This window comes from Pecten maximus, chromosome 3 (assembly GCF_902652985.1).
Source record: "Pecten maximus chromosome 3, xPecMax1.1, whole genome shotgun sequence".
Classification (NCBI taxonomy): domain Eukaryota; kingdom Metazoa; phylum Mollusca; class Bivalvia; order Pectinida; family Pectinidae; genus Pecten; species Pecten maximus.
The window spans coordinates 27388929-27414493 of NC_047017.1; the positions used below are offsets into that span (position 1 = coordinate 27388929).

Consider the following 25565-nt stretch of genomic DNA (forward strand, 5'->3'; position numbering starts at 1 on the left):
AGTTCGAAACCAGGAATTTCCGAATTTCCCGCCATTTTCACTCCACATTGTGAACTGCTTAGTACAGCCTCGCACCGTTTGAATATTAATATCAAAGCTGTTTTCTTTATTATTTGTTTAATATGGAGAGTGAAGGAAAGTAGAACACGTCCCAAATATATCACGGATTTTACATAGAAAAATCCCCTCTGAAGTACTTTCATTTTGCAATTCACTGTTGAGCTGGTAACCGTCAGAGATGTGCCTAAAGCATTGGTTTGGCGTTAAGTTCCGAAGACTACCGAACATCAGGAAAATGGCGATAGCAATGTTTTGATTTTTTCCGACGAGTTTTGTACAGGACTCAAAACTATCATGAATCGTCTTGTAAGCGAAATATCGCTCGACACAGCCGACGAGTGGTTTAAAATTGGGAAAAAAGCATACAAAGATGTACACACTTTTTCCAAAAGCAAATCAGGAGGAACCCCCGACTTTGACACTGTCACACAAAAACCACGTGTGGTGAACGAAGAGCAATACATCCCTTCATATAACAGGTGAATTAGAAATTTCGTACCATGACCATTTGGTAAAGTATTTGTGAGGATCAAGATACTTGGTATTATATCTCAATATTTAGCAGTATTCAGTTTATAACCGAAAGACGATGAAAACAGGAATATTGAGTTAAAACAAGTCAAATGCCCATATCATTATTATTAGCCTAGGAACTTCATCTACTCAGGATGGGAATGGCGAAATAAAATACTAAAACCTAGATCAACCAGACCTTACCCAAATCATTGAACTCCTCCCCAGGAATGACAACACACTGCACCAAATATGCCCGAGTCGTAAGATCTCCAGTCTTGCCAGATATATCGTTCCAAAACAGTGTCCTGGTAGAGTTATATAAAAGTTTGCTTACACAAAGCAAGAGTTATATATCACGTCAGATTCCTATTAAAAAACGAAATAGGATAACATCAGTAGCAACAAAAAATATGTGAAAGCTTTTCAAAATAACTTCAAAAGCTGGTGAAGGAAATAAACCCCACAAAATACTAAAACCCAAATCCAGTAGTCCATAGGTCACTCCCGACATCAAACATATTTTCAACATCTCTTTATGAGAGATGGCCTTTATAGATATGAGGGCAAACTACTAAGTGTAAAGCATGAAATTCAACAAAATCTTATACGTCCTACTTGCAGTATGTTGACACTCCAAGAAATTGATACAAACTATAGTGCATTGAAAAGATCCTGGTTCTACATGTACACAAATCATAAAAAGCTTGATCACAGCTCAATTTCTGCATTAAAATCAGATGGTATGATTGTCACTGATCCATTGTCTTAAACTGAGGTACTTAATTCCCAGTCAGTATTTAATCCAGGTACCAAGTATATATATATGCAACATTATTTCTGAAGATCGAATGCCAGCATCTGAAACTGAATATAGAAAAAGTGATAGGTACAATGATATCAATTCAAAACAAAATCAATTCAAAACAAGATATTCTCATTAAAATTAACTGGTGTCTGTTGGTTCATTAATTGATCAATACACAAAACATATGCTAAGTTATTTAACAAAATTTTTTACAGGGGTCCACGAGACGAAACCCAACGAGATTATGCTGCTTCATATTTGGAGGAGGAGCAGCAGCACCTTTTTGAGGCAAATCAACCCCAGGTTAGTCCTAGTCATGTTTACTTTAAATCAACACATTGATGAAGTGATAACATGTAATTTGTTTAGATAGTAGTATTTGAGAATCTTTTACATGAATTATACTGTCTAACTGTAAATACTATGAGCTTTTATTTTTTCTGTCTTTATCATAAAATCAATAAATTGAAATCTGTTGGTTGTGGTACTGTTTACTTCTGTAGCCAGCTGAAAGACCTAGGCAGTGTGTGTGCTGATAGCCTGATAGTGTTTACAGACATTAAGACATTATATATAATTAATAGAGTTTGACCTATTCCTTTGACAACATGACAAGGTGATGAATTAAAACAAACCAGCATGATGACTATGAGAACCTTGGGCCTCTTGTTGATCATTATTAAAAATTCCATCCTACACAACTATATATCTAATATATGTAGTGAAGTTAAAGTTGATACTCTTATTATCAGCAACATGGAGTCAACGATGCAGCTGAGCGGATGTCAGAGATTGACCTTGACAGCATTTGTACAAGCGCTGTGGCTATGCCGGACGACCTCATTCCATCTAATGCTGTAGATGTGTACCAGAACTACAAGTTTCAGCACACTTACGACAAGAAGCTGCCCATTACCAGACATCACCAGCAGGTAGGCTGATTCATAGAAATTTTGGTAAAAACATTAGAACAATGAACATTGAGATTTAACGAAGCTGATTTATGTTAGATGTAAGTGCCTACCACAGAAGTTTGTACATGTATCAGTGAAACCTGTGAAAGTACTGGTATGTATTTCTTGTTATATGCTTTTAATGTTAATATATACGTTCTTGTATATACTATATCTATTCAATGTTTGAAGGTGATCTCCACTATTGAGTGTAACCAAGTGACCGTGGTGCAGGGGTCGACTGGGTCAGGGAAGACAACACAGGTGCCTCAGTACATACTTGACCACTATGCCTCCATGAACAAATACTGTAACATCATAGTCACCCAGCCAAGGAGGATCGCTGCTATTAGTATTGCTCGTCGTGTGTGTAGTGAGCGGGATTGGCAGCTGGGCACTGTGTGTGGATACCAGGTGATTTAGTCAGGAAACATGTAATAAAGACTTGTACTACTATAAGATAGAGTTTCTAATAAAAATGGATTTATAGTCTATCTTTTGCAGATGTTGACAGCGAAAAAGTAGGTCCAGGGTTATGAATTCTTATTTCATAGAAGTGTGAACAAAAGTCAATTGATAACTTTGTATTTTTATTCATTATGAAAAAAAAAACCAAGCACAGAAAAGAATATAAATGCAATACATTGTATTTTATTTTTATGTAAAAAAATCCCTATGATATACAAAAATGTATAAACATCAGGCATGCATGTATCTTCAATAAAGTACAGTGGAACTTCATTAACTCGAAGTCGACGGGATCACGAAAAAAACTTCGAGTTATCCGAGTGTTCGAATTAAGCGAGTTATCATTTTTGGTGAAAAGTTTGGTCAATATTTGTCAACATTATATAATCATTATAACTTCGCTCTGTCGCTCATCAGTTTAGTGTGAAGACTGGTCAATACATGTAAATATATATGTAATGTTTCGTTATGTCATTTATAATTTGGTGTAGTTTTGCCGATATACAATCATGATAAAGTTTCTTTCACTTAGTCACTTCAATAACGATCTGATGTGCAAGTTAGGTTTGCAAAAGGAATAACGATAAAACGGAATTCGACAAAATAACAAGTTATTCATGTCAAATCAAATAACCATTTAAGTTTAACACAGGTTGCATGCAAAACGTAACAGAACCATTACCTTTTATTGGACATATAAAATACTGTTTGATCGGCCTACTTACTTTTTATTGATAACCACGCCATTTCCATGTGTATTAGCACCGGAAGTTGGGCTGCGATTTAATAGACAGCGCTGACCGTTACAGTCGTACTCTGAACACATCGGCAGTAATTACGCTATTGTTTCAGCAGTTTAAAGATTTAATAGGCGCCGCGCCGATGACCGTTTCATTTCTACACCTGTAAAAACATCAGCCGGGTAGATCTACCGGTGTGTCAGAGATTAGTTCCGCTTGAGCGAGCGGGTAGATGAGTTGTTGACTATCGTGTGTACTAATATCGGCGACCGCCTTAGGAAATTACCTGATGTAAGTAAAGCAGTACTTTTTATCACCAAGAGTTGTTATTATAAGATTCAACCGACAATTTCTTTTATAAAATGAAACACTTATAATAGCATGTAGGTTAGTAGTGCCGATATATTCAGTATTACAAACGAAATTTAGCTGTTAAAAAATGTCGGTGTTTATCACCGATCGTTGTTGGACACAAAAATTATGCTTCGAGTTATTCGATCATTTCAAATAGGATTTTTATTGTTGGGACCAAATTTTCACTTCGTATTATCCGAGTTTTTCGAGTTTTCCAAGTTCGAGTTTTCTGAGTTTTCTTTACTAAGATAAAGAGAGAATTCAGCCGGGACCGACGAGGTACTTCGAGTTAAGCGGGGTATTCGAGTTTTCCGAGTTCGAGTTAACGAAGTTCCACTGTATCTTGGAAACATGAAACTTAGCATGATTCTGACAATTTCAATTTGAATATTTTAGGTTGGCATGGACAGGACAATATCAGATGACACAAGACTGACTTATGTAACTACAGGAGTGTTGCTTCAAAAACTAATCAACACCAAAAACATGTTACAGTTTACTCATGTTATCCTGGACGAGGTAGGTACTGCTCAGTTTGTGTTTATACATTAATACTGTAGAAAACATGCTAAAGTTTACCACATTAATACTGTAGAAAACATGCTACAGTTTACCACATTAATACTATAGAAAACATGCTACAGTTTACCACATTAATACTATAGAAAACATGCTACAGTTTACCACATTAATACTATAGAAAACATGCTACAGTTTACCACATTAATACTATAGAAAACATGCTACAGTTTACCACATTAATACTATAGAAAACATGCTACAGTTCACCACATTAATACTATAGAAAACATGCTACAGTTTACCACATTAATACTGTAGAAAACATGTTACAGTTTACCACATTAATACTGTAGAAAACATGCTACAGTTTACCACATTAATACTGTAGAAAACATGCTACAGTTTACCACATTAATACTGTAGAAAACATGCTACAGTTTACCACATTAATACTGTAGAAAACATGCTACAGTTTACCACATTAATACTGTAGAAAACATGCTACAGTTTACCACATTAATACTGTAGAAAACATGCTACAGTTTACCACATTAATACTATAGAAAACATGCTACAGTTTACCACATTAATACTGTAGAAAACATGCTAAAGTTTACCACATTAATACTGTAGAAAACATGCTACAGTTTACCACATTAATACTGTAGAAAACATGCTACAGTTAACTTGTGGTATACTGGATGAGGTAGCTCATACCGTAGAATGTGAAACAAAAACATGCTACAGCTTACCCATGTAATCCTGGATGAGATAGCTCAAAAACATGCTATAGCTTACTTACACTATCCTGGATGAGGTTGCTAATAAAGTATGAGAAATAGAAAATAAATCTTCATTCATTGTAATTATAGCACAGGTCTCTTGAGAGGTTGACAAAAAGTAGTCATTCATGAATAAACTAAAGCATAAGTTCAACATGCAGGAAATAGGCATTCAGAAGAAATGATGGGATAAGTTAGGCATTTCATCAACAGGTGTGTCATGTGTGTAAGTGTCCTGAATGTGAAGCCTTGCTTACAGGAATTATATCAGAATAAATCTTATTTTACCATTGGACATTGTAATTTGAAGCTTGGTTTTTCTGTGCAGGTCCACGAACGAGACCAGGACACAGATTTCAGTCTGTTGGTTGTCCGTAAGCTCCTAAGAACAAACTCTCCGCATGTCAAGGTTGTGCTGATGTCTGCCACCATTGACTCAGAAGTGTTTGCCAGCTACTTCGCACTCCCTCTAGGGCGAAAACTTGAACCTGCCCCTGTCATCAGCGTGGAAGGAAAAATCTTTGCAGTATCGGAATATTACACAGAGGACCTGTCTGTTTTAGGAGAGGTAAAACAACAACTTACGTCACTGTCATTGACTAGATAATTATGATTCTGTTTATATGTCTCTGAGTAGATATGATTCTGTTTATCTTTCTCTGACTAGATATGATTATGTTGATTTGTTTTTAACGAGGTTTGATTTTGTTTATCTGTCTCTGATTAGATATAATTTCCTTTATCAGTCTTTGAATAGATATGATTCTGTATTATCCTTGTGTTTATATTATTAGATATAAGTATTACATTGATTATTCTTGTTATGTACTGTGTAGTCTATTGTTCCATGCACTCCTTTTTTAAGCAGTAGAACACAGGAAGGTGGTTGACAGGACTCGTGGACAATAAAGGTGGACAATTCAAATTCCACTAATAAATAGAGAAATGGAAATCAAAATTACGTGTGATAAATATAAGCATTGAACTGCTTTCAGTTGGCTTTCATGGGCTTATGAATGCCAACTGGAAACAGTTAAATGATTAAATGTTAGACTATATGCTGTATGAGGAAACATTGTTTGATGATATAAAACAAGTTTACCCGTAGTCCTATGATACAATATATGATGCTTTTAATTAATCTGGGTTTATAAAATTGTGACAGGTGCCCCCACTGGACGAAGGATCACCTGCCATCTCCTTAGAGGCTTACACTATGGCTGTTAGACTTATACAAGAGTTTGATAGTCTGGAAGCCAAGGACCAAGGGTAATTACTTCATCTTAGAATACTGTCATTATATTAGATTATGATAAGTAGTTTATTTCAGTCTACATTAAAGTTTTCTGCATGTGTCAATATGTATACTGTCAAGTGTTAGGTGATATCTGAAAATAGCTGAAAGTAATTCTTTGTGTTTTTTTCAGAATATCCCCCACAGGTTTTGCTAACTTCAGAGGAACTGTGCTAGTTTTCCTGCCAGGTAAAATCTTAACACTAAATAACAGCAAGTCTTGTTGCGTTGTAAAACTGTTGATGGACTATAAAAACTTGAAAGTTAGATTTTCTTTGTGTATGTACAAAGTGAAGCTGTGCTGGAGAAAGTTCCTAAAGTATCAAACAGTAAACATCATAATTACAGGATTAATGTTTATAGTTAGGTTAAGTTAACTTTCTATTGTTATGTTGTAGATGTGTACTGTCTTGTATCTTCGCTTTGAATCATGACTCTTTCCTTTGTTTCAGTGGTTCCTGTGATGAACCATTGTTTAAGTTGTGTGTTCTTAACAAATGTCATTGTCTTTGAGGGTAAAGGTGTATAATGTTGAGAGTCTGAGTGTAGTGGAACTAATCGGGTAATTGCCAGTGGCCAGGTTCCTCAATTTAATTGAATGTCATTTTAGAGATTTGAGATCCTATCTATTGCATGTACATGTATATAATTGCATGACAGTTCAGCTGTTAAATGCTCTAGAATAATTGTCTTTCATTAAGGTCAAGCGGAAATAGAGTTTATGGATACAAGTCTCCAGGACAGATGCCAAAACACAAGTATGTACAGTTATTTATGTACAGCAGTCTTTATATTGAAATCAATTTTTCCTCAGTAAAGTAAGTCAGAATCTACAAGGTTATGAAACTGATCATAGATAAGTAAGTCTGCATTATACGTCAAAGGTCAATGTTAATTACCAATTAATAGGATTTTTAGAGAGCTTCACAAGTATGTTTCTACTTTTAAGTGCACTTGAACACTGTATTCCTATTAATATGTCATATGATATCAATAAGTACATTATGTATACAAAAGTATTACAGAGACATTGAATTAATATTCTCACCCAAAACGATCTTAACAGTAATATTGATGTATTACATGTGACTGATGTTTCAGCTTGAAAATCCTTCCGTTACATTCATCCATCACACTGGAGGAACAGTCAAAAGTGTTTGAGATGCCAGGAACAGGAGAGAGAAAGGTATGACTTCCCCACTACTTTAATCTGTGGCCTACATAAGTTTGACCTGGAGCTGAATGTCTTGACAAATTTGAATTGTTATCAAGTGCTGCAGAATGTTAGTGCTGATATATAAATGTATTTGTTTGTTGTTTTCAGATTATTTTGTCTACAAATATTGCAGAAAGTTCCATTACTGTACCGGATATCAAATATGGTAAGTGTGTATATACTGGATATCATATATGGTAAGTGTGAATGTACTGGATATCAAACATGGTGAGTGTGTACATACTGGATATCATATATGGTAAGTGTGAATGTACTGGATATCAAACATGGTGAGTGTGTACATACTGGATATCATATATGGTAAGTGTGAATGTACTGGATATCAAATATGGTAAGTGTGTATGTACTGGATATCATATATGGTAAGTGTGAATGTACTGGATATCAAATATGGTAAGTGTGTACATACTGGATATCAAATATGGTAAGTGTGAATGTACTGGATATCAAATATGGTGAGTGTGTACATACTGGATATCAAATATGGTGAGTGTGTACATACTGGATTTCAAATATGGTGAGTGTGTACTTACTGGATATCAAATATGGTGAGTGTGTACATACTGGATATCAAATATGGTGAGTGTGTACGTACTGGATATCATATATGGTAACTGTGTATGTACTGGATATCATATATGGTAAGTGTGTATGTACTGGATATCATATATGGTAAGTGTGAATGTACTGGATATCAAATATGGTAAGTGTGTATGTACTGGATATCATATATGGTAAGTGTGAATGTACTGGATATCAAATATGGTAAGTGTGTACATACTGGATATCAAATATGGTAAGTGTGAATGTACTGGATATCAAATATGGTGAGTGTGTACATACTGGATATCAAATATGGTGAGTGTGTACATACTGGATTTCAAATATGGTGAGTGTGTACTTACTGGATATCAAATATGGTGAGTGTGTACATACTGGATATCAAATATGGTGAGTGTGTACGTACTGGATATCATATATGGTAACTGTGTATGTACTGGATATCAAATATGGTGAGTGTGTACATACTGGATATCAAATATGGTGAGTGTGTATGTACTGGATATCAAATTTGGTAGTTGTGTATGTACTGGATATCAAATATGGTGAGTGTGTACGTACTGGATATCATATATGGTAACTGTGTATGTACTGGATATCATATATGGTAACTGTGTATGTACTGGATATCATATATGGTGAGTGTGTATGTACTGGATATGAAATATGGTGAGTGTGTATGAACTGGATATGAAATATGATGAGTGTGTATGTACTGGATATGAAATATGGTGAGTGTGTATGTACTGGATATCAGATATGGTAACTGTGTTTGTACTGGATATCAAATATGGTGAGTGTGTACTTGGATATAAATTTCAGTATTTAGTAGATATACTGTATTACTAATGAAGAACCTACTACTGGTAGTTTAACACTGTCCATTGTTAATTGGAACCATTCTGTTGTAGTGATTGACTTCTGCCTGACTAAGAACCTTGTGGCAGATACAGATACCAACTATACAAGTCTACAGGTGGAGTGGGCTTCCCGTGCTAACTGTAACCAAAGGAAAGGTAGGAACTGAAATAGTTACCATAGTTACATGGTTGTAGGTTTTCGAGCACAAACAAAACTGGAAGTGATTTCAATTTCTCAGATCTTCTTTACAATCTTTATTTAATTTGTTTACTGCTTGATACTTTCTTGTTTTAATGACTATCTTCCTGCACAGAGGTAGAAGATCTCTGCTTAGGCAGAACATTGTAGTTGGTATGTTGTTGGTTGTAGGTAAGAATGTTTATATATTGTTACAGGTCGAGCTGGTCGAGTGTCAAATGGAAGAGTCTACAGAATGATCACGCGATATTTCTGGGAACATTTCATACAAGACTTTGGCATTCCAGAAATGCAGGTATGCACACATCTGTGATTTATTAGTGAAATGGACCATTTAGACATACATGTACCATAATAACAAATATAAAAAAAACATCCTGATGAGATATGACAGCACCTCATGCTGTCTTAAACCTTGGTCCTGTTAATAGGAAGTGTACTGAGGAATTTATATAGATCTGATTCTTAAGGCAGCATGCAGGGAAACTGTCTGCTGTGAAATATAAGATTGAATGTTTTATCAAATTCCACACTTGATGAATTCCTCATATTGTAACAGTACTGCCTTCCAGAGTGTGTATACACAAGTTAATATTTTACTCAAGTCTTGACTGATGTGTTGCAGCGTTGTCCTCTGGACCGTGTCATACTCAACGTCAAGGTGTTTGACCTTGGAGAACCGAAAGCCATCTTGGCCCTAGCCCTGTCACCACCCAACCTGGATGACATAGAGAAAACCATTCTACTACTAAAGGAGGTCTGTTCTTATGTACTAAATCACTATGTAGAGGAGTCCCAGAGGACCTGTATAGCTCACTTGAAATTATATTATAATAAATTGTTCACTGTTACAGGTTACAAAACAAATGTTGATGTGGTGATCCTTATTTGATTTCGGAGATATATTATTCATTTTACCTCCAATTAAATTTTCTCCACTAGAAGCACATTTTCTGTAATGATATTACCTTTAGGTCACTTTATTTATCTGTTAACTTCAGAACTCAGGTGACTAATAAGGCCCATGAGGTGACTAATAAGGCCCATTGGCCTCTTGTTTGTTGTTAGATTTGTTTGTATAAAAGACTGAGTTCATTCACAGGTAGGAGCGCTGAGTACCCCGACCTATGAGAAAGGCAGTCGCCATGATGGAGACCTGACCTTTGTAGGGCGTGTGTTGGCTGATGTTCCTGTGGATGTCCGGCTTGGCAAGCTCCTTATCCTGGGTCATGTGTTCGGGTTACTGGAGGACTGCCTTATAATAGGTAAACTTGTCGGACAGAATACTACCTTATACTGCATCAGTAAACCAAAGATAGCAGGGTACGTTTTTGGTTAACTTGTAAGACAGAATACTACCTTATACTGCATCAGTAAACCAAAGATAGCAGGGTACGTTATAGGTACATGTAAACTTGTGAAACAGAAAACTGTCTCATACATTAACCAAAGATAGCAGGGTACATTATAGGTTAACTTGTCAGACAGAATACTACCTTATACTGCATCAGTAAACCAAAGATAGCAGGGTACGTTATAGGTAAACTTGTCAAACAGAACACTGTCTTATACAGTAAACCAAAGATAGCAGGGTACATTATAGGTAAACTTGTCAAACAGAACACTGTCTTATACAGTAAACCAAAGATCACAGGATAAACTGACAATATTAGTCGAGATTGATTGACAATATTGGCCCTGATAAACTAACAATATTAGTCAAGATTAATATTCCAAATGAATTAACAATAACAATTTTAGTCCAGATAAACTGACGATATTAGTCGAGATTAACTGACATTATTTGATTACAGTGAAACCTCACCTTACGACCACCTCAAAATTACGACCACCCCGCTATTACGGGCACTTTTTTTCAGTCCCGATTTTTTCTCTATATATCTTTGTATTGATCGCTTCACTATTACGACCACCCCGTTATTCCGTATTACGACCACCTTGGGCAGTCCCAATGACCACTAATTAACGTTAATTACCCCCACAATTACGACCAGTTGGTCGTGTCTAAAAATTTACCTGGTGTGTAGCGAGCCGTGAACAGCTTACGGTAATGTGTGTCAAACTAGCCATTGGCGTGTGTATACGTAATTAGCGATCTTTTGTTTACTGACCAGTGTATCGGCAGGTGAGTAGAATGGCTATTAATCTCTTTGAAATCTTCGCACTGACCGGAAGGTAAAATAAACATCCAGTCTTTCATTGTTCGTAACAAGCAAGCATGTGCCGGGTTTTGGTTTGTAGTCCTTTGTTTACCGTTACGGGTGATCGCCCTTCCTGGGTGGCGCTGTGATGGATTATATACACAAGTGATCAGATTATCTATCTGGGCTTGAAAATTGTAATAACCATACATTTGTTTATTAATTATGGTATTAAAATAATTGATTTGTGGCTGTTGGTCGTTTTAAGACCCGATTACATACAGGTGAGTAAAACAAACATCGTAACATTTGATTTTTTTCTGGTCAAGCGCAAGTGTTTACAGCGATCTCGATGTTTTTGTATCAATGCCGAATAGGGTCTGTAGTACATAAACATGTTTGGTTTCAAATATTTCAGTAGAATTATGCTATTCTTTCTAATTTCATTTCTATTTTCGCTCATGATGGCCACACCACGTAAACGTAACGTGTTATCACTAAAAAAGAAAGTTTAACTGATTTGATGTAGCAATGGTCGTAGTCCGAATTTTCTGACGATCTTACTATGTAGGCAGATCTTGAAAGGCAATATTAACATCAGAACCCTTCGGATTACAATGGTCGTAGCCAGCGACAACTTGCTGAACAGTTTGGGATCGGCAAAACAAGTCCAAATTATATAGAAATATTATTTATTAAATGAAGATTATTATTAATTAAATTGTAAGAAATAAACAATTGTTTTTATTTAAAGTTAAGACTATGGCATGTATTTAGCCAAATCTATACAACTTGCACCTGAGTTCAGTCAATTAAGAGTTACGGTTCCTGATGGTCTAGCTCAATTTGGTCCACCTCGGTATTGAGACCACCTCGCTATTAAGACTACTTTGACCCGGACCCCCAGGTGGTCTTAATAGTCAGGTTTCACTGTCGTTGTCATCATCTTTGTATCATTTGATGTTACACTGTATTGGTGCCATGGTTTAAATAAATCCGAATATTTGATCAAATGTACCAATTTTCTGATCCTTTAGAGACACTAAAACTGACATGATTTACTTTTACAGCGGCAGCACTGTCACTGAAGTCTGTGTTTGCCAGTCCGTACAAGAAACACCTTGAGGCTTATAGACACAAACATGAGTGGGCTGCTGGCTCTAGCAGTGACTGTATCGCCATCCTTAATGCCTATAGGGTAAGTATTATTACGAACCCGTATGGATATGTGGATGTCCTGTAGTAAATCATGGTGTCTGTCCACTTGTCTATTCATTCATCAAAACTTTCATTTCCATTATCTCAGAAATTTCATAGACTGCTGTTATCTTAAATAGAACTGGGAATATAAGTTCAAAAATACATTATATAAGGCTGCATCGGAAGGTAAACATATGGAAATTTCATATAATTTTTCCCCATATTCCTAAATCCAAAATCGTTGCTTCTGCTAGGTGTTTACAAGGGAAATGCACTGTCAGGCACTCAGCCACACCCTTGCTGACCTCGTTGTATTCTAGTTATTGGTACCCAGTATTGTATAATGGCAATAAACCCTTACTTACTATAATAACAACACCTATCTTGTTTATCTTGAATTAAAGTCCAGATATTTGTTATGACAGGAATGGGAGAAGAGAAAGATGTTGGGCGATTTCAAACGACGCAGTCAGAAGGAAATGTCATGGGGAAGGATGCACTTCCTCCAGATCAAACGTTTGTATGAGGTAGGTATCGCCACACACTGACAATGTCACCCTGTATTCTGGGTAGGTATCTCCTCACACTGACAATGTCACCCTGTATTCTGGGTAGGTATTGCCACACACTGACAATGTCACCCTGTATTCTGGGTAGGTATCTCCACACTCTGACAATGTTACCCTGTATTCTGGGTAGGTATCTCCTCACACTGACAATGTCACCCTGTATTCTGGGTAGGTATCTCCACACACTGACAATGTCACCTGATATTCTGGGTAGGTATCACCACACACTGACAATGTCACCCGATATTCTGGGTAGGTATCGCCACACACTGACAATGTTACCCTGTATTCTGGGTAGGTATTGCCACACACTGACAATGTTACCCTGTATTCTGGGTAGGTATCTCCTCACACTGACAATGTCACCCTGTATTCTGGGTAGGTATCTCCACACACTGACAATGTCACCCTGTATTCTGGGTAGGTATCTCCACACACTGACAATGTCACCCGATATTCGAGGTAGGTATCTCCACACACTGACAATGTCACCCTGTATTCTGGGTAGGTATCTCCTCACACTGACAATGTCACCCTGTATTCTGGGTAGGTATCGCCACACACTGACAATGTCACCCTGTATTCTGGGTAGGTATCACCTCACACTGACAATGTCACCCAGTATTCTGGGTAGGTATCTCCACACACTGACAATGTCACCCTGTATTCTGGGTAGGTATCTCCACACACTGACAATGTCACCCTGTATTCTGGGTAGGTATCGCCACACACTGACAATGTCACCCTGTATTCTGCGTAGGTATCGCCACACACTGACAATGTCACCGTGTATTCTGGGTAGGTATCGCCACACACTGACAATGTCACCCGATATTCTGGGTAGGTATTGTCACACACTGACACTATCACCCGATATTCTGGGTAGGTATCGCCACACACTGACAATGTTACCCGGTATTCTGGGTAGGTATCGCCACACACTGACAATGTCACCCTGTATTCTGGGTAGGTATCACCACACACTGACAATGTTACCCTGTATTCTGGGTAGGTATCGCCACACACTGACAATGTCACCCGATATTCTGGGTAGGTATTGTCACACACTGACACTATCACCCGATATTCTGGGTAGGTATCGCCACACACTGACAATGTTACCCTGTATTCTGGGTAGGTATCGCCACACACTGACAATGTCACCCTGTATTCTGGGTAGGTATCTCCACACATCTGACAGTATCGCCCGATATTTTGGGTAGGTATCGCCACACACTGACAATGTCACCCTGTATTCTGGGTAGGTATCACCACACACTGACAATGTCACCTGATATTCTGGGTAGGTATCGCCACACACTGACAATGTCACCCTGTATTCTGGGTAGGTATCGCCACACACTGACAATGTCACCGTGTATTCTGGGTAGGTATCGCCACACACTGACAATGTCACCCTGTATTCTGGGTAGGTATCGCCACACACTGACAATGTCACCTGATATTCTGGGTAGGTATCGCCACACACTGACAATGTCACCGTGTATTCTGGGTAGGTATCGCCATACACTGACAATGTCACCCGATATTCTGGGTAGGTATTGTCACACACTGACACTATCGCCCGATATTCTGGGTAGGTATCGCCACACACTGACAATGTTACCCTGTATTCTGGGTAGGTATCGCCACACACTGACAATGTCACCCTGTATTCTGGGTAGGTATCACCACACACTGACAATGTCACCTGATATTCTGGGTAGGTATCGCCACACACTGACAATGTCACCCTGTATTCTGGGTAGGTATCACCACGCACTGACAATGTCACCTGATATTCTGGGTAGGTATCTCCACACACTGACAATGTCACCCAGTATTCTGGGTAGGTATCGCCACACACTGACAATGTCACCCTGTATTCTGGGTAGGTATCACCACACACTGACAATGTCACCCGATATTCTGGGTAGGTATTGTCACACACTGACACTATCACCCGATATTCTGGGTAGGTATCGCCACACACTGACAATGTCACCCTGTATTCTGGGTAGGTATCACCACGCACTGACAATGTCACCTGATATTCTGGGTAGGTATCTCCACACACTGACAATGTCACCCAGTATTCTGGGTAGGTATCGCCACACACTGACAATGTCACCCTGTATTCTAGGTAGGTATCGCCACACACTGACAATGTCACCCTGTATTCTGGGTAGGTATCTCCACACACTGACAATGTCACCTGATATTCTGGGTAGGTATCACCACACTGACAATGTCACCCTGTATTCTGGGTAGGTATTTCCACACACTGACAATGTCACCTGATATTCTGGGTAGGTATCGCCACACACTGACAATGTCACCCTGTATTCTGGGTAGGTATCTCCACACACTGACAATGTCACCTGATATTCTGGGTAGGTATCGCCACACACTGACAATGTCACCCTGTATTCTGGGTAGGTATCTCCACACACTGACAATGTCACTCTGTATTCTGGGTAGGTATCTCCACACACTGACAATGTCACCCAGTATTCTGGGTAGGTATCTCCACACACTGACAATGTCACCTGATATTCTGGGTAGGTATCACCACACTGACAATGTCACCCTGTATTCTGGGTAGGTATCACCACACACTGACAATGTCACCTGATATTCTGGGTAGGTATCACCACACTGACAATGTCACCCTGTATTCTGGGTAGGTATCTCCACACACTGACAATGTCACCCTGTATTCTGGGTAGGTATCTCCACACACTGACAATGTCACCCTGTATTCTGGGTAGGTATCTCCTCACACTGACAATGTCACCCTGTATTCTGGGTAGGTATCTCCACACACTGACAATGTCACCCTGTATTCTGGGTAGGTATCTCCACACACTGACAATGTCACCCTGTATTCTGGGTAGGTATCCCCACACACTGACAATGTCACCCTGTATTCTGGGTAGGTATCGCCACACACTGACAATGTCACCCTGTATTCTGGGTAGGTATCGCCATACACTGACAATGTCACCCTGTATTCTGGGTAGGTATCGCCACACACTGACAATGTCACCCTGTATTCTGGATAGGTATCACCACACACTGACAATGTCACCCTGTATTCTGGGTAGGTATCTCCACACTCGGACAATGTCACCTTGTATTCTGGGTAGGTATCACCAAACACTGACAATGTCACCCTGTATTCGGGGTAGGTATCGCCACACACTGACAATGTCACCATGTATTCTGGGTAGGTATCACCATACACTGACAATGTCACCCTGTATTCTGGGTAGGTATCTCCACACTCGGACAATGTCACCTTGTATTCTGGGTAGGTATCACCACACACTGACAATGTCACCCTGTATTCTGGGTAGGTATCACCACACACTGACAATGTCACCCGATATTCTGGGTAGGTATTGTCACACACTGACACTATCACCCGATATTCTGGGTAGGTATCGCCACACACTGACAATGTCACCCTGTATTCTGGGTAGGTATCACCACGCACTGACAATGTCACCTGATATTCTGGGTAGGTATCTCCACACACTGACAATGTCACCCAGTATTCTGGGTAGGTATCGCCACACACTGACAATGTCACCCTGTATTCTAGGTAGGTATCGCCACACACTGACAATGTCACCCTGTATTCTGGGTAGGTATCTCCACACACTGACAATGTCACCTGATATTCTGGGTAGGTATCACCACACTGACAATGTCACCCTGTATTCTGGGTAGGTATTTCCACACACTGACAATGTCACCTGATATTCTGGGTAGGTATCGCCACACACTGACAATGTCACCCTGTATTCTGGGTAGGTATCTCCACACACTGACAATGTCACCTGATATTCTGGGTAGGTATCGCCACACACTGACAATGTCACCCTGTATTCTGGGTAGGTATCTCCACACACTGACAATGTCACTCTGTATTCTGGGTAGGTATCTCCACACACTGACAATGTCACCCAGTATTCTGGGTAGGTATCTCCACACACTGACAATGTCACCTGATATTCTGGGTAGGTATCACCACACTGACAATGTCACCCTGTATTCTGGGTAGGTATCACCACACACTGACAATGTCACCTGATATTCTGGGTAGGTATCACCACACTGACAATGTCACCCTGTATTCTGGGTAGGTATCTCCACACACTGACAATGTCACCCTGTATTCTGGGTAGGTATCTCCTCACACTGACAATGTCACCCTGTATTCTGGGTAGGTATCTCCACACACTGACAATGTCACCCTGTATTCTGGGTAGGTATCTCCACACACTGACAATGTCACCCTGTATTCTGGGTAGGTATCCCCACACACTGACAATGTCACCCTGTATTCTGGGTAGGTATCGCCACACACTGACAATGTCACCCTGTATTCTGGGTAGGTATCGCCATACACTGACAATGTCACCCTGTATTCTGGGTAGGTATCGCCACACACTGACAATGTCACCCTGTATTCTGGATAGGTATCACCACACACTGACAATGTCACCCTGTATTCTGGGTAGGTATCTCCACACTCGGACAATGTCACCTTGTATTCTGGGTAGGTATCACCAAACACTGACAATGTCACCCTGTATTCGGGGTAGGTATCGCCACACACTGACAATGTCACCATGTATTCTGGGTAGGTATCACCATACACTGACAATGTCACCCTGTATTCTGGGTAGGTATCTCCACACTCGGACAATGTCACCTTGTATTCTGGGTAGGTATCACCACACACTGACAATGTCACCTGATATTTTAGGTAGGTATCTCCACACTCGGACAATGTCACCCTGTATTCTGGGTAGGTATCTCCACACTCGGACAATGTCACCTTGTATTCTGGGTAGGTATCACCACACACTGACAATGTCACCTGATATTTTAGGTAGGTATCTCCACACTCGGACAATGTCACCCTGTATTCTGGGTAGGTATTGCCACACACTGACAATGTCACCCTGTATTCTGGGTAGGTATCGCCACACACTGACAATGTCACCCTGTATTCTGGGTAGGTATCTCCACACACTGACAATGTCACCCTGTATTCTGGGTAGGTATCGCCACACACTGACAATGTCACCCTGTATTCTAGGTAGGTATCGCCATACACTGACAATGTCACCCTGTATTCTAGGTAGGTATCGCCACACACTGACAATGTCACCCTGTATTCTGGGTAGGTATCTCCTCACACTGACAATGTCACCCGGTATTCTGGGTAGGTATCGCCACACACTGACAATATTGTTACCATTTTTGTTTGAAAGAGAGAAGGCACTCTATAGAGAATGAAATACAAAAAACAAATTTGAAAGCTAAATAACCTATTAGTAATTAGTAATATTTTTGTGAACCTGAACAAAAGTCATTAATTGCCAACAGGTCCAGGAACTAGTGAAGGAACTTGAGTCTAGGCTGAGTAACTTAAACATCGAGAAGCCAAGGCAGACTCCAAACTACAAACACAAGTTTACCGAAGACCAGGAGAGGCTTCTCCTTAAGGTATGACACATGCACTTGGTTTCAGGATGGTCATTAGAAATGAAATCTGTTATTAATGCAAATGTCTCTCATTTTCCTTGTTCCAATGTTCATACTAAAGTATTCGACAGATAAACTAGTATAATAAACAGAACCAATCAGAGTTTGTGACAACATGTGAATTATGTATTTTGGTGTTTTAGGTGATCATGGCAGGTGCTTTCTACCCCAACTACTTCATCAAGGAACCAATCGATGAACAGGAGTCACATCGGATCATGTCAGGTCATGACCCCTTCAACACAATCATGGTATGTTCTGATGTCAGGTCATGACCCCTTCAACAGACATGGTATGTTCTCATGTCAGGTCATGACCCCTTCAACAGACATGGTATGTTCTCATGTCAGGTCATGACTTTCAACACAATCATGGTATGTTCTGATGTCAGGTCATGACCTCTTCAACACAATCATGGTATGTTCTCATGTCAGGTCATGACCTTCAACACCGTCATGGTACGTTCTGTTGTATCAGATCATGACCCCTTTCAACAGTCATGGTACGTTCAGTCATGTCAGGTCATGACCCCTTTAACACTGTCATGGTACATTTTGTCAGGTCATGAACCCACTTCAACACAGGTCATCTACCCTTTGAAGTGCAATAGTACCTGCAGTTTATCACCAGACCTAACCAATATTTTATTGGTTGTAGGTGAAAGGTTTGCCAGCCAATCAGGGAAGTCTTTACAAGACTGCAGTAGAGGACCACTTCAGGGACATAGGCTACAGACCTACTGCCTTTTTCGAGGAGACAAAGTAAGACATGGATATATTGTCCTTACAATGTTTGTGTGTACAGTTTTTAGATTACCTATATGTAATGTGTGTAGTTTTCTGTAGATAAAGTGCCTGATTGTAATGTGTGTATTTTTATAGATAACCTCTGTGTAAAGTGCCTTATTGTAATGTGTATTTTTATAGATAACCTCTGTGTAAAGTACCTGTATGTAATGTGTATACATGTAGTTTCCTATTCATGAATTACCTTATGTAACATTGCAAAGTCAGAGACTTTGTTTTGAATATATTAAAAACATTATCTTTTCAGGGCCTACATCAGTTTCCAGTGGAAACCAGAGTACAGAGGGAAGGTCCATCCTGGGGTGTATTCCGCTGTTAAACTCAGGTGTGTTGTCTTATGTTACATCCATGTTACTTCTGTCAAATTGAAATCTCAGATGGTTTATGTCTGTTTTAACCTGTTCAGGCTCAACACAGAGATAGTGTTATCTCCTCACTACAAGGGGATAGTATCGGTCACATCGTCCATGTAAGGCATTTCAAAATGCTTCAGAAAAAAGTTGTCATAGAGTACAAAACTTACCTTTACCATTGTTGAAAGGATGTACTTCTTTGATTATTGAGTTCAAAGTTCGTAGGTCACTTTGGGCCATATACATAACACCAAATGAGTTTGTGAAGAACATTGTAGCCTGATTTAAAGAAAACTAGAACATGGAAGATAAACTCCGCTAAACATGTTTCCTTTAAAGAAAGGATTTATCATATTATCATTCTCAGGGTCAAAATTAAGGTCATATGATTTATTTAACAAGTATGTTCCTTGTAGCGCATGTCCGAACCATTGGGAGAAAACTGTGCCATGGAGAATAATTTGATATGGCCTACTTGTTCTCCTTCAGTAAAGGACAAAATTAAACCCTATTGATTTTTCGGGGTCATTGATCCATGGTCAAGGTCACTTTGAGTTATGTAGCAAAATAGCTAACAATCAAATGTGTTCCATATGAGGATGCTTGACTTGCATTGGGCTTTTTGCTGTTAAATTGTCTGTTATTGTTCGTTGGTGTGTTACAGACAACTTCGCCTACCACTGGAGATCCAGCTGTTGTCAAGAGAGGAAGCGTACAGTCTTGTTGAGCAGCAGGAATTAGCAAAGGCACCACGACGGGGTTGCTTACGTACAAACAGGTATTTCTTTTCTCACAACTTTACATCTTAATTTGTTTAAGATTGAAGTAACTCAGGCTGATTTCTGACAAACTCTCTTACATGAGGTAAATATATTGGCTTTAGCTTTGATAAATTAGACCGAGGATAAGATTTGTGCTTGGAAATTGCTTGCAATTTACAATGATTTCAATGTCACATATTGAGATTTATTGTCATTATTGAGCATGATATGCTGTCACAGGTTTCAAAGCACACCACAGTGTTATCCTGTAACTACGTGACAAACTAGTGTGTTACCTAACAGTCAAATATATATTATGTTAACCTGTAAAGATTTGACCTTCAGATTGTCTAACTTTACTGTCTGTAATTGTACTGTGAAGATTTGACCTTTAGCTAGTGTGACCTTACTGTCTGTAATTGTACTGTGAAGATTTGACCTTTAGCTTGTGTGACGTTACTGTCTGTAATCGTACTGTGAAGATTTGCCTTTAGCTAGTGTGACCTTACTGTCTGTAATTGTACTGTGAAGATTTGTGACCTTTAGCTAGTGTGACCTTACTGTCTGTAATTGTACTGTGAAGATTTGACCTTTAGCTTGTGTGACCTTACTGTCTGTATTCGTACTGTAAAGATTTGACCTGTAACTACGTGACAAACTAGTGTGTTACCTAACAGTCAAATATATATTATGTTAACCTGTAAAGATTTGACCTTCAGATTGTCTAACTTTACTGTCTGTAATTGTACTGTGAAGATTTGACCTTTAGCTAGTGTGACCTTACTTTCTGTAATCCTACTATGAAGATTTGACCTTTAGCTATTGTGACCTTACTGTCTGTAATCCTACTGTAAAGATTTGACCTTTAGCTAGTGTGACATAACTGTCTGTAATCCTACTGTGAAGATTTGACCTTTAGCTAGTGTGACCTTACTGTCTGTAATCCTACTGTAAAGATTTGACCTTTAGCTAGTGTGACCTTACTGTCTGTAATCCTACTGTGAAGATTTGACCTTTAGCTAGTGACCTTACTGTCTGTAATCGTACTGTAAAGATTATACCTTTAGCTAGTGTGACCTTACTGTCTGTAATCGCACTGTAAAGATTTGATCTTTAGCTAGTGTGACCTTACTGTCTGTAATCCTACTATGAAGATTTGACCTTTAGCTAGTGTGACCTTACTGTCTGTAATCCTACTGTAAAGATTTGACCTTTAACTAGTGTGACCTTACTGTCTGTAATTGTACTGTGAAGAATTGACCTTTAGCTAGTGTGACCTTACTGTCTGTAATCGTACTGTGAAGATTTGACCTTTAACTAGTGTGACCTTACTGTCTGTAATTGTACTGTAAAGATTTGACCTTTAACTAGTGTGACCTTACTGTCTGTAATTGTACTGTGAAGAATTGACCTTTAGCTAGTGTGACCTTACTGTCTGTAATTGTACTGTGAAGATTTGACCTTTAACTAGTGTGACCTTACTGTCTGTAATGGTACTGTGAAGAATTGACCTTTAGCTAGTGTGACCTTACTGTCTGTAATGGTACTGTGAAGATTTGACCTTTAGCTAGTGTGACCTTACTGTCTGTAATGCTACTGTGAAGATTTGACCTTTAGCTAGTGTGACCTTACTGTCTGTTACAGGATTACAGTGTCAAATCAGCCACAGGACAGCCAGAAGTACATGTTACCTCCACCCTCAGCCTCGTCGGTCGAGCTGTGTGTCACAGAGGTAATGTGGTCTATCGTGATCTAAGTAACTATACAAGGTGTTAATGAAATCATTTCAACATTTGAATTCGTTAACAACGTCATATTTAAATCAAAAATGTTGTCAGTGCTAAAGTTCTTCTGACACATTAAATGTGACATCTTAGTTCAGTCACCAAGCACTTAAAACATTTTATTCGGAATAAAGCAGTGGTCATATGTCAAACTTGCTTTATTCTTCACCAATCATGTGTACTTCACATTACATTTGTGTTAACACAGGTGAAGGATTGTGGACATTTCTGGGCACAGTACTCAGAGAGAGAAAACTGCAATACACTCTCGGGTGTGCACACCTGTCTAAACCAGGGCAGAGCACTTGTGGTAAGAGTTTTAGAAATAAAGATCACTTATATTACAATGGCTATGTCTCCGTACTATCATGATCTAAGAATTTATTTGCAGATGACAAAAGAATTTAATGCAAAAATTACTTAATTATTATGAAACAATTTAAGATATTCAATTTAATAATATTGAATGAAAACATAACATGTTCAATTTAATAGTCATTGAAAATTTAAAAAGTTTGAATTTAAATGATTATGAAGCATTTAGACAAAATTCCATTAAATAATAATAAAATATTTATAATATATTCCATTAGATAATAATGAAAAATGGTACTGTTGATGCATGTTCCAGCCTTTGGTGGGTCGTATCGCTATGGGGAGGCTGTGTGCTGCTCCGTTTGAGGATGAGGCAAGAGAATACTACAGGGCAAGGGTAGATAATGTCCTCCGTGTACCGATACCTCACACCAACCAGTTCAGGGAGTCACTAGAGGTACACATCCTACTAACAGTGGGGAGCTGGGTCAGCCTCACATTGAGTTAATATCTGCTTGCTTTGATCTGTCGTGTTGAAGGAAAACTTGGGTGATGGTCTTATTCAGAATGTATTGTTTTTGTCTCTGTTGCAGACGTCATTATTTAAAGTAAATAAAGTGTATTGTTAATGTCTGTTTACATCATTATTTAAAAGTTTTTAAGTGTACAAATGTATTTTTATTGTCTGTGTTAAAATTGTCATTATTTTAAATTTGTAGTGAAGTCATCATTAATCTAATATTCATGGTTTGTCTACATGGCAGGTTTTCTTTGTTGACTATGGGAATACGGCGTTAGTGGCCAGAGAGGATGTCCGGGAGTTGCCTGATGCCGTGTCAGAAGTCCCCTTCCAGGTCAGTAACACCCTGATATCAGATGAGCCTAGCAACAGATTTAGTTAATACCTGATATACCTAGCAACAGATTTAGTTAATACCTGATATACCTAGCAACAAATTTAGTTAATACCTGATATACCTAGCAACAGAGTTAGTTAATACCTAATATACCTAGCAACAGAGTTAGTTAATACCTGATATACCTAGCAACAGATTTAGTTAATACCTGATATACCTAGCAACAGATTTAGTTAATACCTGATATACCTAGCAACAGATTTAGTTAATACCTAATATACCTAGCAACAGATTTAGTTAATACCTGATATATATACCTAGCAACAGATTTAGTAAATACTTTGTGAACCTAGCAACAGAATTATATAATACCTGATAGACATAGCAACATATTTAGTTAATACTTAGTGAACCTTGCAACAGAAAGAGTTTATTCTTGATGAACCTACTAAAATATTTAGTTAATACTTGATGAACCTAGCAATAGAATTAGTTTATTCTTGATGAACCTACTAAAATATTTAGTTAATACTTGATGAACCTAGCAATAGAATTAGTTTACACTTGATGAACCTAGCAACAGATGTAGTTTTTACATTCACCATATGTAGAATTCTACACTTATTGAATTTGGTGGTCTTTAGTTAAGGATGTTTTCAGGGAGAGGGATATCTATGTGAGCTTACATTCAATTTGTATTTCCAATGAACCCAAATAATGCTAATGAAGATGTGATTGGCTCTAATGCTACAGGCCGTCGAGTGCTATCTCAGTGGGATTCGGCCGTCGGTCATCAAGTGTCCAGATGGGCGGTGGACTAAACAGGCCTTCAACACATTCCAAAGTATGGTGATGAACAAGGATCTGTTCGGGAAGGTAACTATGATCTGTCAAGGACTGTTAAGATTTATTCTGTAAAGGTTTTTCATCCCCCACTGGAAACTGAGGGGAATATATATGACTGTGTCTGTCCATCCTTCTGTACCTTAGCTTGTCTGGGCTCTATCTCACACTGTTACTGGAAGTTCATACTTGGGGCATGTGTTTGACTAAATGAGAATGTGTTATGTACCAAAAAGAGGTCACTCTGACCTATATTTTGACCTTTGACCTACATCAGAGTAAAAGTTTTACTGGGCTCTATCTTATAACTGCTTGTCAATGGAACTACATACCTAGGGAGTAAGTCATTATGACAATCATTTTTACATTTGACCTACAGCTGATGGTGGGCTGCAATTTGCCAGATTGTCTTGTTTCTGTTAATTTATTGGATGTTTATGTAATCTGTGGTACTGTTATAGGCTTAAAATAAATTTACCATGATTTCTGATAATTTATTGGATGTTAACATAATTTGATTAAAGATGATTTTAGTCAATTTATTGGTTAATTGATTAACTTCACCTCTACTTTGACAGATATACTCTGTGGTACGCGGGGTACTACGTCTGGAGTTAATTGAAGTGTTGAGAAATGGCCGTCAGATTTGTTTCAATCATGAGTTGATTGCCCTGGAGTTTGCTGATACTGCTGAAGAAAGCTTCCTGTCAAAGGTAGAAGATATTCCTTCATTTATACTAAATTATGAAACATTTTCTTCTTGTTGGTTGGTAGGTATGTATGTGAATAGACTTTTTTATACAATGACCAGTTAAGGATATAATGGGTGTAATATGGGTCTAAAAAATATCATGCATTACATCCATTCTCTGGTTTCATCTCACAGTAAGATCCTTGTCACTTCAATCCGGGTCAACACGCATGATTGATACAACTTATTTCGCAGTTAATGTAAAATAAATAAAAATTACATACATTTACAAGTGATCATTATTTTTGTGA

General features: G+C 38.5%; 1 protein-coding gene across 1 annotated transcript in view; it reads left to right on the plus strand.

Moving 5' to 3' along the window:
- The first annotated feature begins 287 nt into the window (after nucleotides 1–287).
- The window catches only part of LOC117322692 (ATP-dependent RNA helicase TDRD9-like), a 39041-nt gene continuing 13763 nt past the window's right edge, over nucleotides 288–25565 (plus strand). Inside the window, exons 1-28 of the mRNA XM_033877631.1 lie at nucleotides 288–539; nucleotides 1597–1684; nucleotides 2134–2313; nucleotides 2527–2748; nucleotides 4293–4415; nucleotides 5529–5768; nucleotides 6366–6469; nucleotides 6628–6683; nucleotides 7196–7256; nucleotides 7596–7680; nucleotides 7819–7876; nucleotides 9204–9308; nucleotides 9549–9646; nucleotides 9977–10108; nucleotides 10454–10616; nucleotides 12584–12711; nucleotides 13139–13240; nucleotides 18686–18805; nucleotides 18988–19095; nucleotides 19502–19605; nucleotides 19898–19975; nucleotides 20668–20781; nucleotides 22409–22496; nucleotides 22757–22858; nucleotides 23180–23320; nucleotides 23628–23717; nucleotides 24474–24596; nucleotides 25142–25276. Coding sequence (XP_033733522.1) covers nucleotides 355–539; nucleotides 1597–1684; nucleotides 2134–2313; nucleotides 2527–2748; nucleotides 4293–4415; nucleotides 5529–5768; nucleotides 6366–6469; nucleotides 6628–6683; nucleotides 7196–7256; nucleotides 7596–7680; nucleotides 7819–7876; nucleotides 9204–9308; nucleotides 9549–9646; nucleotides 9977–10108; nucleotides 10454–10616; nucleotides 12584–12711; nucleotides 13139–13240; nucleotides 18686–18805; nucleotides 18988–19095; nucleotides 19502–19605; nucleotides 19898–19975; nucleotides 20668–20781; nucleotides 22409–22496; nucleotides 22757–22858; nucleotides 23180–23320; nucleotides 23628–23717; nucleotides 24474–24596; nucleotides 25142–25276 — 3333 coding nt within the window. The 5' untranslated portion in view covers nucleotides 288–354. The remainder of the gene's footprint in view (nucleotides 540–1596; nucleotides 1685–2133; nucleotides 2314–2526; nucleotides 2749–4292; nucleotides 4416–5528; nucleotides 5769–6365; nucleotides 6470–6627; nucleotides 6684–7195; nucleotides 7257–7595; nucleotides 7681–7818; nucleotides 7877–9203; nucleotides 9309–9548; nucleotides 9647–9976; nucleotides 10109–10453; nucleotides 10617–12583; nucleotides 12712–13138; nucleotides 13241–18685; nucleotides 18806–18987; nucleotides 19096–19501; nucleotides 19606–19897; nucleotides 19976–20667; nucleotides 20782–22408; nucleotides 22497–22756; nucleotides 22859–23179; nucleotides 23321–23627; nucleotides 23718–24473; nucleotides 24597–25141; nucleotides 25277–25565) is intronic.